The sequence below is a fragment of the Chlamydotis macqueenii genome, chromosome 3, assembly GCF_036417535.1.
Source record: "Chlamydotis macqueenii isolate bChlMac1 chromosome 3, bChlMac1.mat, whole genome shotgun sequence".
NCBI lineage: Eukaryota > Metazoa > Chordata > Aves > Otidiformes > Otididae > Chlamydotis > Chlamydotis macqueenii.
Window position 1 is genome coordinate 75,387,318 of NC_141558.1, and position 14,728 is coordinate 75,402,045.

A 14,728-nucleotide genomic window follows, 5' to 3' on the forward strand; every position below is an offset into this window, starting at 1 on the left:
GTGCTTCTTTCTGCACTCAGACTTTACTTAAAAGTTGCAAGTATTGCTAATTGGATCTACTGTATCTAGTGTACTGTCTTTATTTTGTATTTAGTATTTGTGATATGTTTTTTAATAAACAATCACTATGTGTGTGTGCTGCCTCATTATTCAAAGACTCTTTTTTCCTGCTTTTTTTTCCATTAGATAACTCCAGGACCAGGTGGTAGCAGGAAAACGGTTCACTTATCCCAGGATTCTCTTCACCATGAGTGAGTATCAGAGATGGGAGTTATAACGTTTTATTATTGTGTGCTTTACAGTAGTACCTCTGTCCCAAAGCCACATTTTACAACTGTACAAGCATGTGATAAGAGAACCTCAGCTCAGTTACACAACGATCTTTATTTAATAATAATATTTACAATCCTTTGTAATTCATTTTATGTTTCTTAATGAAACATGAAGTTCAGTGCTTTGCAATTGTGTTTTTATTAACTTGCTAAGTATATGCTTTCCTAAAATACAACACTTTATAAGGCTAGATACCAAATGAGAGTTGTTTAAAAAGACCTGCTTTATTTTTCTCCAAAGGGAAATTCAGAAATGCCAAGCTTGAATATATGAAACTAAACAAGTATTGCATCTTTATTTATCATAAATTCCACAAAAAGACATTGAGTGAATTGTTTGGACACATGTAAATGGAGGAAGTCATTCAGTTCATTTAGTTACTCCAGTGTGCCATTGCTGTAAACTCTTATTCTGATCAGCTGACAACATTTAGCAGCTTTATTTCTTGGTTTTCTCTTTTGCATAGTTAGAATAAGATGATTAAATTTTCTTATATTTTCCAATTCAGAAATCCAAACCACAGACATACATGATAAGGAAATAACACATTTTGAGATACATTTGTATGTTCCAACTGCTGCTAGATATAGCATCCAGAGTTTAAAACAAACCTTGCCAAAGCACATGTACAACAAACATCAGATCCTCAGTACCAGCTGTTTTGTGCTACTAATCCACTTGTGTTGCACCCCATAACTTGCTAATGTGTGTTTCATAAGTAGGCTGTGATTTCATAAGTTATTTCTCCCCTGAAGTAATTCAACTGATATCTTATGGGGTTTACTTCTGTTTATTTTATTAAAAAAAAAAGAAGCAAACAAATAATGCTGTAATTAAGTGAAGGGACAAAATCATAAAAATCAGCGTGATGTGAATATCACTTACAAGAGAACTTATTCTTTATGAAGGGTTTTTAATATCTAAATATGAGATGCACTCAAATTACTTTGATATATTTTTTTCAACGGAAATACATTTTACTAATAATTTAGTCTGTAATCTGCTGATTTGCCACAAACCAGTAGAATTCATGTGGAGGAGGATACCCCAGTTTGCTGCTCCTCCTTGAGCATTCCCTGTTGACACTGGTCAGAGACAAGACAGTCATCTATGTGGAATTTAGATCTAACCCATTATATTATCTTCATCAGCTTCTTGACATTTGTTACCTTATTTCTTGGGGTCACTTGCAGATGTGGTGGTTTTTCTTTTCATCCACTACCAACATCAAAGTTGTGCATGAAATCTCCCTGTTTTTCTCAGATTTTGAACTATTTGGTGCAGTTGATAAATGTTTCATGTCCAAAGTATTAACACTCTACTAATTTTTTTCTCAAGGTATACTGTCATTTTTTTTTTTTTCATTTCCAATTTCTTTTCCTTAATCACCTTAAAAGTAGAAAAAGGAGTTAGCAGTATGCAGGTTTTGGTGAGAGCTGGTCTTGTATACAAGAATGAGAGGATTGACTGCTCATCAGCAAACTCACAAAAAGTGAGCAACAAAAAGCCACAAAACTGTCAGATTTTTTACTTTAAAAAAAAAAAAAGAGTAATTTAGACCAAACAATTCAATGGAATCTGCTTCTTCTCAGTATATTATTGAAAGTAAAAATTTTCATGTTGTCATGCGGCTGCTGTGGGGGGAAAAAAAAAAAGAGTAAACTGTATTGAATTTAACTACTTGAGAAAAAGTGTGAGTAGGTTAAGCTTATAATCTTTGGTTATATTTCTAGAGGAACTTACAAGCATAATAGCAGATAACGTGATGGTCTTTTTGTGCAATATTATAACGGGTGGAATTTTTTTATACTTTGCCCAAAACCTGTTGCTTGCTTACATGACTAATAGGTAGGTACTATGTGTAATTTCAGATCCCCTTTGTTTTAATTGTTTTTTTTCCTTTTTATTTTGGAAGTGTCAAGATTTGCCCTGCGTTGGTATAATGCTTGCTACAGCTACATACAGATGCTAATTCAGTTCTGTGTGATCACAGTGTGTATGTTGACCCAGTATTAATATGCTTTTACTGCTGTTGAGGGAGAAGTCATTGTGCGTTCTTATCGCTGCGTGTCAACGTCTTAGTCCAAATTTTAATCTTTATTAAATAAGGCTGCCAAGAGTCAAAATTCTGCAATTGTATGGAGATGTGAAGCCACTGAATTTACAAACTTTGACTTTCACTTTATGTTCAAACTCAGACCTCTGTTGTGAAACAATACATTAACAACTACCAGGTAGTCAACAGTACTTAAAAATCTTTTTAGCTATAGTCATTAATAAGTAACACTTCGGTACTAAATATGGAATTACTTTTATTTATAAGACATGCATTATCGTATATTAAAATAGTATCATTTATATGTTATTTTAGCTTGTTTGACAAAATATAATTACCTTTAAAGCCAATAGCTACTCAGAAGTTAAATTTGTGGTGTATTCTTTCAAAATTTTTACCGATTTGGAGAGTTCAATAAAAATACCCCATTAAAATAAAGCATAGCCAAAGGCTGTATTTTCCTGGCAGACAATAAAATACCCAAAAGCACGCACAGACTGGTCATATGACAGCATGTGCTTTGTTAGTTATATTGTTAAACCTTTCTTTTCTTTTTCTCCCACAGCCACTGGTTTAGCCCTGGGGCTAGGAAGGAACATAGCCAGGTAAGAACTGCTTTGATCAAGAACAGTTTACTTTAGATGTATAAAGGAATTTAACTACCTCTAATCCAGAGGTAGTGGGCTAATATTTTAAGAAGTTATAAACAAAGCAGGTATGATTTCATATTTTCTTGAAAGGAAACATATTAATAGCAGTGCATTTCAGAAAGTTCCTTAATTAAAAATCTTTCATTAGTCACTTAATTTCAGTTAAGTATCTTTGAGTTTTAACAGGTTAAATGAAGTCTGGTTATTGTTTTAATGATTTTGTTAATCACAGTATCTCCAAATGTTGCGTTTCTCAAAATACTGGAAAGCAAAACATTTGACTCACAAAATCAAGAAACGCAGAACAGTGACAAGAGTGGGCAGGCTTCTACAGGAATTCCATTTTTCATAATTTCATTGGTTAAAATGACCACAGCAGTAAAAAAAAGGAACTGTTAAATCTGCATCCTGGTGCAGATATTGATGAAAATATGTCACTAGTTTGTCTGCTGAGCCCCTGCAATGTAGTCCTTAGGAGGTTCAAGCCTAGAGATGTGGTTGAGGGAATGTGAAGACATGTTTACATTTGGTTAGTGACATAGCACATAGTTCTTTAGCTTATCTTCAGATATGGAGGAATACCTTTCTTTATGGATGGTAGATAGTAAGGTCTAAACAGAACATACTGTCCAAGAACTTAATGTGAATATTAGATCCATTTACCTATAATCTGCTTTCTAAACAGTCTTTCTATACTTTTTTCAACATATGATTAATTTCAAGAAAAATTTGTATTTTTTACAGTGTCTAGTTTTAATTTCTTTAGTGCAACTTTTTGATAGTCTGTTTTTACTGTTTCTGCCATTTTACTCATCCTGACAAATATCATAATGCTGGAAATAAACTTATTATTATTGGAGATAGTCTGAATGAAAAGTCTTTCTTTATTTATCTAAAAATAAGTAGATTAAGTCAGAGCTTGTTCCAGCAGCTGAGTCATTTTTTCAGTTAAAAGAATCCTTCACTATTGTTACTTCCCCACTATTATGGGAAGCTTTAATACTGTGTTTTTGTTGATTCTGCAGCTTTCAGATTACAGAAGCTCCTGGGACTTGGAAGAGTTTATAATTGTTTCATAACTGCTTAGATGCAAGTGCCAACCTGAATAGTTTTTCATAGTTTAAGTTTTCTCCAACACTTTTGTTGTACAATTTTGAAAATTTAAATTGAAATTGTGAAAATTGTAAAATATTACACATAATTGTGAAATTGTTAATTGCATGGCTTTCTAACATGCTTTGAAAATGCTTTTATTTTTACATTTTCAATTATTTAGGATTTTTAAATTGGATATATCTTGAAGTATTATCTATTACTGTAAAATTCTATTAGATGTCCGTCTCTTTTAGAATCTTGAGTGAAAACTGTTGAAAGATTACATAAGACAGGAAAGAATGGCATTGTCGGAACAACATTTCTAAAAACTAAATAGAGGCCTTGCTTGTGACATTGTTCTGAACATTTTTTTTAATAGCTTCAACTCTTGAGAGACAACCGATCAGAGAGAGGACACAAGAAGAACAGCTCTGTAAAAACAGCTAGCAGGTAAGTTAATGCTGCAGCTGTCATTAATATTGTTTGTTCAAATTTGTTGATGTTTAACTGTCAAATTTTTGTTAGTAAGAAATTACATCATTCTTTTGGGATATTTTCAGAGATCTTCTGGGGTTTTTTTGTGATTTACTTTCAAGAATTTCTTTAGTATGGTATAATCTTTGCCTAAAATATGGTTATTAGACTTTATTGGTGACTATATCCAACTAAACTTAATCTCTTTAGTAAACATCAGAATTAAATGCATGCCACAGTAAGGTTGGTGCTTCTGGCACCTAAATGCTGAAAATGGGTAAAATTACCATTATTCATACATGCTTTTAAAATCAAGAAGATAAATACTGTAACACTTAAATTGTTCTTATATTTTGACAACAAATATTTCATTGTGAAGACTGATTAAAACCAAATCTAGTTCTATCGTCCAACTTCTCTCCTCCCCCTCAAAAGACAAAAAATTCAACACTGAACTGATGGGCACTGGTCTGGGAGGCTGTTTTAGGGGCTTTTTTTATGTACATGTTACCTGCTGACTCTGTTCTACCAAATAGCATCTCTGGTGACTAGTTTCTTCCCATAGTTTAAGTGTTCTCTAACCTAGTATTTTACTTTTTATTAAAAGCTGTTACAACCAAAATAGAGATAAATTTCAAACGTATAGGAACAACACTTGACAAATACATGGTTCATCTACTCATATGTTCGTAGTACCTATCCTCATTTGATTCAAGACAATTCCTCTGGTATTCTCTTCCTTACAAATTAAATTTGTGGTGCATAGTGACTTATGTCGGATTTATCTGTGGTTTTATATTGAAGGCTGATTTTGTTATGACTTACTTTTAAAATATTACTGCTACCAAAAAGGTTAATCTTAGTTTCACCAGACAATACAGAGAAGGAAAATGTTTCTGCTTAACAAGGTACCTCTTCAGGTACTACTGGTTTAATAGCAAATATTGTTCACAGAGTTAATAAAATGGTAACCATCACCTTAGTTGCAAATGTACATTACTGTATGAAATCTTAAAATGGAAATATTTCATTTAGATTTTTGCATGTACCCAAATATTTTAAAAACTCCTAATCTGCAATGATACCAATCAAATGTCACAAGGTTAAGTTACAGAAGTAAGTAACATTGTAGTAATTCTTTCATTATTTCAGTGTACTACATGCATATGCAGGTAAATCTTCTGTTGAATGCAAGTATTTACTCACATTTGAAGGTCTGGAGCTTTCTAAAATTGACTCTAAATTAGTTCTTGCATGTGTTAAACTATTACTGTTGACACATCAGAGTAATTCAGATGAGTAACTTCCTTAAAAAGAGGCATATAAAAAGTAATGGCTGTGACTTTATATTTTCTTACTGTTTACTGCTAAATGTGGTGATAGAATAGCAGCAGTAGGTAAGTATTGGAAATTGTATAAAATTATTATACTTATCCAGAATACAGTTTAATTTGCTTTTATTGCAAGACTGAATTTCTCTGGGTCTTTCTTTGTATAGTTTTCACACAACTGTATTTCTTGTTGTGGGACATTTTTGTTTGCTCTTCTGGAAGACATTTTTATGGTTTTTGTTATGTATATACACAAACATTTTTCTCTGCTTACCTTGACTTTTCTTACCTCTTTTGGATGACTGAACACAATTCTTGTCTCAGCATGTAGACAATATGTAAATACTCATATTGTATTAGTGACTTGTGGAATAATTTACTCTGTAAATACACCAGAAAGGTGTGGAGCTCTAAGCGTGGCAGTGGTCTGCAGCTGTCTCTTCATGGTTGAATAATACTGAGTTTCTGGGTAAGTTTTACTGTACTGGGTTGCTTGTATTAGGTTACTTCTGACAAAATTAATAATAATGAGCCAATCCTATATAAACTAACATGAGCTTAGACTAGTGGCAAGATAACTAGATTGTTGAAAACTGTTGGTGTGGCTACTGATGAACCAACTATTAAGGATGGGGAAGGTCCTGCACCACAAAACTTAGAACCTGGACAGGTTATATCATGCTCATACAGCTCAACACATGTGATCTTCTGTATTCAACACATTTAAATATATAGATATATATTTATGTTACCTTTACACATAAGCTTTAATCTGCAAATATGTAGTTTTCTCATTAATTATTTAAATTATATAAATGGTAGTAGATAATACTAGTTTAGAAGCTGCATTTGTTTCTCTTGTATAGCCTTGAAAAAGTTACCTGTTTACATTATCTATCAGCATTAGGACAGGAACAGTCCCCTCCCCAATCCAGCTATACTGCTTAAAGGTGTTAATTCTTTCAGTTGCTTGTGTTCATCCTCTACTCTTTTGCTAGTAAAGAAGTTTATTTTCTGCATTTTTTAATACGCTTTGGGCAAAACCAGCCTGGTTAGCTCAACTCGCCTATTTAAATTAAATTGGCTGGTTTTGTACAAACCATATTAGGGAGTGCTCACATGATTTCTTCCTCCGGCAGGGCTGTAGAGATGATAATCTCCAGCAGATGTGTGATAACAAATAGCTTGGGATAGTAATGTCTTCATCTGGCACAGTTGTTAGCAGACCAAATGTCTGTCTGTAGCCCGAGGCTGTGGGCAAACAATTGAACATGATTGAGTTATGGTGAGTTAACAAGTTGCTGCTTGGCAGCTGAGCTGCCATAGCTGATCACGCACTCATTGTTTGCCTGCTCCCATCATGAGGTGAAACATATTTTCTTAAGTCACCTTTGTAAAATTTTATAAAAATTATTTCTACCTAAAGAAGATTCCCCAGGGCTAAGAGACTCATTTGGTCAGCTATGGAGACAGCGTTGAACGATCTTTTGCTGAGCTGCTATAACATGATTTTGAACTTGTGATTGTATTGTTAAATATATGGAGGACCTCCATCACACAGCTGTCTGCCTATCTCTTAATAGTTAATGTATTTATCCTCACAACACCCTATGAAGTTATAAAGTACTTTTACCTTTGTTCGACAGAATAACCAGAATACTTAAGCAACTTAATATTTTCCGCTTGGTCATACAGTTGATGCCATAATGAGTCAATGTAGCAGCGGCTTAGTATGAAGTAGTTTGCCACTTCTTGTGGCTGCAGAGTACACCATAACTTGTGGTAGCAGTAGTACCTTTTCTCAAAAAATCAGCAGGATCCACCTACTCAGCCATTACTATAATGTGAAAGGAGGACTGTGTGACAATCATCCAATGATCATCTGTTGCTGCTCTACTTTAAGCTGGCAAGAAGTCTTCTCCTGCCATGGTGAACAGCACAGACTGAAATACAGGTCTTTGCACATGTGGAGGAGACATTCAGGTAGGCAGACTCCAATAGTAGCATGAGAAGGGTTACATAAAGGAAATATGTCAGATGCTACTAAACAGTGATGTGTCAATAAAAACCCAGAACATTAGTCGTAACTTCCCCATGTTTTCTGCAACTGTCTCTTTCCCTCGTTTCCCTAGTTGTTCTCAATCCGGTTTAAATATGTGCCTTGTGTTGGTGCAAGAGGATGACTCTCAAGTATTTTCAGTTTTTATAACTAACAGTATTCTCTATGAATTTGTATTTAAAGAAAGCTCCAAAGAAAAAATGACACCAAACCTGATGAGCTTTTCAAAAGTGTACTATTGCTTTGGTATGAAAGAAGACTTTGTCTTTCCCAGGTTGGAAGGGAAACTCCTATTTGTACGTTTGTACAGCACTTGTTCATTTTCATCTCATGATACAGATCATAATACTTTTTTACACAGATGTGACAAATAGTGTTACAGATGCTCTTTATTTGATCTTCTAAAGACGCAAAGGTGTGCAAGGATTCTGCCTGCTCCCTCTTTCCCACCGTGTCATCTGTTGTTTGGGAAAGGGTCCTAATTTGCAGCAGATACAAAACTATTTGTCGAGTTGCAGGTTTGCCAAAAATAAATGAAACCATTAATTACTGCATTTTTTGAGCAGCTGTTAATGGAGTGGGATAAGAAAACTGTACATTAGACTACTGGTTAATTACAAGAACTGTAATTGTTTAATGCGGCTTTTGCGGAATGAAATTACAACACCAGAGGAGGTAAATTCAGCCAGGTTTTGAAAATTATACATGAAAACATGCACATACTTACACTACAGTAAAGCTAAGGAATGCATAGCTGTTTTACTCGGTGATTCACTTCTGCCATCACATGAACACGTATTCCCAACAAAAATATTTCAAAAGTAAGTAGTATTTAAATACATCTTTTAATTCAAGTGTAAAATTTTTAAAGGTAGCAAGTTAATATCTTGTAACCCCAAAGCTAATAATGCAGGCGATTCAGATATAATATTAAAATCCAAATGTGTTTACATCATTAGAAATTAACAACTAAGCAGTTTTATCTCCTCTTTGGAGTGCCATGAAGCAGTAACTGTACTGTTATGATTGGTGTTTAATAATATTTGCAGTTCCAGATTAAATTATGTGAATATTTGAGGACACATTGCTTTCCTCCCTTGCTGTCACCCTCAGGGACAACATTATTCCATCGGTTTGGTATTTTTCTTCTCTGGGAAGAATAAAAGATGGTGCCATTTTGCAGGTGGGCAATTCCTGATTGAATTTTCTATGCTATGCCCTTATTTATAAGGTCCCGAAAATATTTTCATTTGGGAGAGGAGGGTGGGGTGATGACAGTTTGATTGTTATTTCAAAATGTAGCCAGTATGTGATGCTCTAGTTTTATGGAAATTTTCAAGCCTCGGTATTGGTTCATGGGTAGGTTTAAAGTATCCTTTGATTAAATGAACATTAGTCACTAGGTGTCTTTAAAAGTCTCATATTTTAACTCAACTTCCAAAATGAAAATATTTACAGAAGTAGCAGAAATTTTCAAGAGACCATGCTCTGTTTTGGAAATATATTTTTTCCATATGATCTGAGCAGTTTCATTGCATCTTTAAGGCAAAACTAATTAAATACAAAACCACAAGCCAAATTTGCTAATTAATAATATAGAGCAGAAGGACATGACTGAAGTATTTGCTATTAAAGAATTTAGAGACTAAAAAGGACCCAAAAAAGTCCGTGTTTCTTTAACTTTCTCTTACTTGCTGTACTTTGTTATTAGGATGTCAAATTTTGCATTCACTCCTACACACATAGATTCCTTGTATTCAATGGAGTTGCATGACAGTTACTGAGGGGAATGGATGTAGAGTTTTAGGAAGCATAATCTGTTTAATGTTCAGTCTCAGCTTTCGTGATTTTTGGGGAGATTTTTTTAACCCCTTTTCCCAGCTTGCATACAATTATGTCTTTGTTTATGAGGTTTGTGACTGAATTATAACTGTACTATCTTGGCCAGACAATAAAATTGTTTGAAGAGTTGTTTCTCAAGCACAGTATTAAAAATAGGGAAGTGAAGGAGACTAAGGAGGAGAGTGATGTTGGGGTCCAGCTGGAGAGCTGTTAGTATCTTGGAACTGATTGGAAGGCAGTAGGTTAAGGACTGACTACAGTGTTTGTAATATGACAGAAAGCTTCAACATCACTGGTCCAGATCTAGGTCTGAATGACTGATAGAAAATCATTATGTTGTGCTGGCTGTTTACCTGCATTAATTGAATTATTGGTCTGTTACAGTGGACCAAATTCATTCCAGTTAGCCATGCTTGCTCGCCTTCCCAGTACAGAGTTAAAGAAAGAATTTGACATACAGGTTGAGTGCGTCCAACCTGATAAGACATTTTCCTTCCTCCATTTTTAAGCTACTGTATCAGATATTTGGATTTTTAGTGTTGCTTCTTATTCTGTACCTGTTTTAAAAGTAACTCTACATTAGCATAATCCAGAACTTTAAGATTTGGGGGTTTTTAGGTATTTTCAACACAATACGTTTTTCATACTTAGTAAACAAATATGTGTCCAGAAATATCTGGAATAAATAGTGTAGCTGAGTAAGCTATTGTGTTCTTTTGTTGAAGTATCTGTTCAAGCCCATGGTTACTGCTCAAGTCATAAAGGTATTTTCCAGATCACTTCAGAGCTGGGTCAGGGCCTATATCTCGTGGATATGAACAATGTTGTCAGAAGATGAAGAAGAAACCAAAGAATATTTGCTTTAGAATTTTTGAAACAATATTGTCCTGTAACAGGATGTATTCTATTACTGCAACCTGTTTTCTGTCTACGTTTCACCGTTACATGAGCATTATTCATTTTTATTAAGTGTTACTTGTCACAAAATAATAATGGAACTTGCTGTCAAAAATATTTAGAAATGTTCTGAATGAATATAAAATTTGTACTCTGAATGAGTATAAATCTTCATTTCCTGTCTTGAAAATGTGAAATCATGTCATTTGTTGAAAAAAAACCTGTAGGTTTTACCTATTTAATTTTTAGCAGAAGTGGGGTTTTTTTTGTTTTATTTGCTCAGTGTTCCTTGGTGACTTGTTTGTACACCAAGATATTGGTTTGGATTTGCCTTTGTGTAATTCATATACTTTTGATCAATTCCAACTCATGCCCAATTATATTACACTAAATTAACATAATTCAACAGATGTTGATATTTAAATGTTTTCTGGCATTCACATCTTGGACAGCTGTCTTAGAGCTTGGGGAAAAGGCAAACATTTAGAGTTAAATGCTGAACATATGCTTAAATTACTAATTAGAAACAAGAAAAAACAATGCATTATCCTTTCTGAGGGCAGTAGGCCTTCTACTACAGAAATTTTTTTAGAGGCTCAATTCACAAATGAAGTACATAAGTTTTATTTGCCATTGTGTTTGCTAAAATTTTGTCAATGTGGAGTGGAGTGTGTAGATTTATAGAGTTCGGGAAAATTTTGGACTACTTCTGTATCTGAATGACACTTAGAAGTGCTGAAAAAGATAACAGAAAGGAACATATTAGGATATAGTATTAGGTGATGAGATAATCTGATGGGGCCAGGGGAAGATTGCATTCTTTTCATAAGAGGATTGCCCTAGGACTTTCAGTAATACAGGTATGTCACCCTTATGTTTGAAGGTATGTTGTGAACAGATTGGCATAGTATGAAAGGAGTTTGATAGAGTTGCATGGTTTTATCACATCTGTTTAAGATTTAGTAAAAGGAAAATAAAGTACATAGCACTTGTGGTTATGTAATGGGTTTTTTTATACTTGTAGAGGCAGATGAAGCAATCTGTTATATAGATGATGTCATTCTTTAGACAGGTCTGAAGAAAAGCTTTACTGTTTGTAAAGGATGTGGAGGAATCAAGTGTGGAATTGATTTCACCTGAATGGTGTCTGAGAAAAGTGATACCAGGAAGAAATATATATTCAATTTCATAAGCATTTAAAAAATCGATATATATACTACATATGCATTATCATATTGCCAGTTCATTAACACAGAATGCAAAGTTTCTGTAAAGACTTTTAATATTTTTTGTAGACAAGACTAATTTGCAGCAGTATTAGCCTACTGCTCCTAGCCAAGAGAGAAATCCTTTCAATACTGTCAACACTGGAATTGGGGAGGGTGGTCGTGGTTCTTTCTACAACCACCAGAAAGCTAGCATAAGGGAATATGTATGAATCTGTGAATTATTTCACACATTAGAAACAAAATCAAGCAAACTATAAAACAAGATTTTTAAGTTTCTTATTTCCAGGAATCTGTCTCTTTATACTGCATATCATCAATGCTGCTTTCACGGGTTCCATAAAAGCCGTGAAGTCCTTCTAATTCACTGAGAGGATCAAGTGGGGAACTATTCACCAGGAATGCAGCCGTGACAGTAGCTTTGGTGTAGACTGTGGTGAGCACTGAGGCTTTTATTACACTGACTGCGTTGCTGTCAGGCACACATGCATGTGACATGTTTCTGTGACTAATAACAAAATTCAGACATTGACCTGAAGTCAGGTAAATTTTCAGTAACTGAGGTTTATTGCAAATATTCTTAACCAAACATTGCTGGATTGTTTTTCAAGATTACCCTATATCATAATACTGAGACGTGGAGTTCAGATCTTCATTGTTAAAGCAACTGTTTTGTTCACTCTTATCTATCTTCATGTACTTCTCAGAAACATTGACCTCAAAGTAGTGTCCTGTGCATCTGCTTGAAGTGCATATGCACTATACATGTTTTAGAGAGCATAAGAATGTAGGTACCTTCTTCGGAATGGACAAGGAGGCATCCTTTTGTAATTGTCCACGGAGCATATACATTACTGCCTGTGTTATTTTTCTCTAGGTGTTCAAATGGAGACCAGAGACTGTGTCCATGTTTTGGCCAAGCTGCGTGCTACAAGGGAAAGGGAAACCTTTCCTTATAAAATTCGTTAGCTGCTTGTTTTTCATGTGTTTTTTTTCTGAAAAACAAATATGCCTTGTGTATTTCACTGTAATATTATGAAATCATCATGCATATTTTCTGTGGCTGTATTGAGATACATGCCAAAGGTAAAGATTATAAGTATTCATTGCACCTAGGTAACACAGAATAGTCTTCCCACATTTACAGCACCAATACCCTAGTACGTGTGTTTGACGTGATATCTTTGATTAAATCCATACTTCTGGAGACTCAGTCAAATTAAAATGTAGGATTTTGTGTTCACCTTATCTAATTAGCTAATAGTGTGATTGGACATTTAGAAATACATATATACCAGTTTTTTAATGGTATTTACCTCTAAACTGATGCTAAACTGTTCCATGGACTCTTGTGGATGTTTCATGGATGTTCTTGAAGCCATTGTCTGCAACTTGGACAGATTTAGGAAGGTACAGTAAGAGTTAAAGTTCATCCAAGCTCTCTTATTTAAGCAGTGCTCCTGGGTGCACTTCCACTGGCTGCCTGGTACAGCAGAGTCTGCATTTTAAGCCATGTAAGAAGTGAGTTCATCTGTACTATAGGTCCATTCTGTGTAAGGATATGAGAACCATTTCTGTGATATTTTTGTGTAAAAGGTACTTGAATAACGGGAGGTTTGCTGGGATTATTATTTGATTTTATAAAGTTAAGCTGTTCCACACATTCCAATTTTTAAATAATTTTATTGGTTTGCTTCTCTGTTACACAGTTGCCAGTCCTTTTTTCTTTTTTTTTTTTTTTTTAATTTTTAACTGGTGCTGTGAACATTGCTTCACACACTCCCTACTCAATTTCAGTTTATAAGAAATTGTCCAGTCATTTCAAGCTTAAAGTGAGTCATGGTCCTCACTGCACTCCCTCTTCAATCAGATCCATATTCATATCTATTTTGTATCTATATTTTAAGACGGAGGACTGACAGTATCAATCAGATTTCTCCTTCAAAATAATTCTCTCAAGTCCCTTCTAAAATGCAGACCAGTCAGCTCTTGCCTTATTGTAATCTCTTGTGAAATAAGTTCACTCACAAACTTTTTTCGAGCCTTTCCATGAGCTGAAGCATTGAGCGGTGATAAACTTGCGGAGTTCTACAGCCATCTGCAGGAATGCATTGATACTGTGGCAGAATGGTGTGTCACTATTTACCATGGATTTGTTCCTCAGGTGAGAGGGATGTTACTTGGAATATAATGGGTAGACAAGTATTGATCATTACCAATTAATCTAATTGTGATATAGAAATCAGGCTTCTTGAAAATATTATTGCATCATAATATGCAGCATAGACTTTTTCCAAGTTAGAGTAGAGATATTTAATAAATACTGTTAAACAAAAGTATACATTCGTCCACATCTGCCTTTGTTAGTAATCAGTACTTTTATGCATTTTTGACACAAGCAGAGCATAAAACCATCACCTTTGTTATTTACAAGTAATCTGAGCAATGTAGTGTGATCTGGTAAGTGGTTTGACACCAAATATACTAAGGGACAAAATTGAGTTTGCCTTCAGTGATGTTCTAACTGTTGGCACAATTACAGTGCACCAACAAAAGTAACTGCGCTGATATCAAATAAAGCATTGCAGCTTGCAAAGAAAGTGACAGCTGCTAACAACAGGCAAAGTGGTCAGCAGACATGTTGTTACAATGAGATGTATAAAATAAACATGCAAACATCTTGTATTTAATACAATAGTACCCAGAGTTCCCCCAAGTGAGATGACGGTCTCACTAGTTTAGGCCATTGTGCTAGTGCATGTGAA

General features: G+C 34.5%; 1 protein-coding gene across 1 annotated transcript in view; it reads left to right on the plus strand.

Annotated features, from left to right (window-relative positions):
- The window catches only part of GPATCH2 (G-patch domain containing 2), a 127,018-nt gene that overhangs the window by 92,235 nt on the left and 20,055 nt on the right, over positions 1 to 14,728 (plus strand). The window contains exons 6-8 of the mRNA XM_086744834.1: positions 187 to 251; positions 2,955 to 2,994; positions 4,514 to 4,584. Of these exons, the coding sequence (XP_086600960.1) occupies positions 187 to 251; positions 2,955 to 2,994; positions 4,514 to 4,584 (176 nt within the window). The remainder of the gene's footprint in view (positions 1 to 186; positions 252 to 2,954; positions 2,995 to 4,513; positions 4,585 to 14,728) is intronic.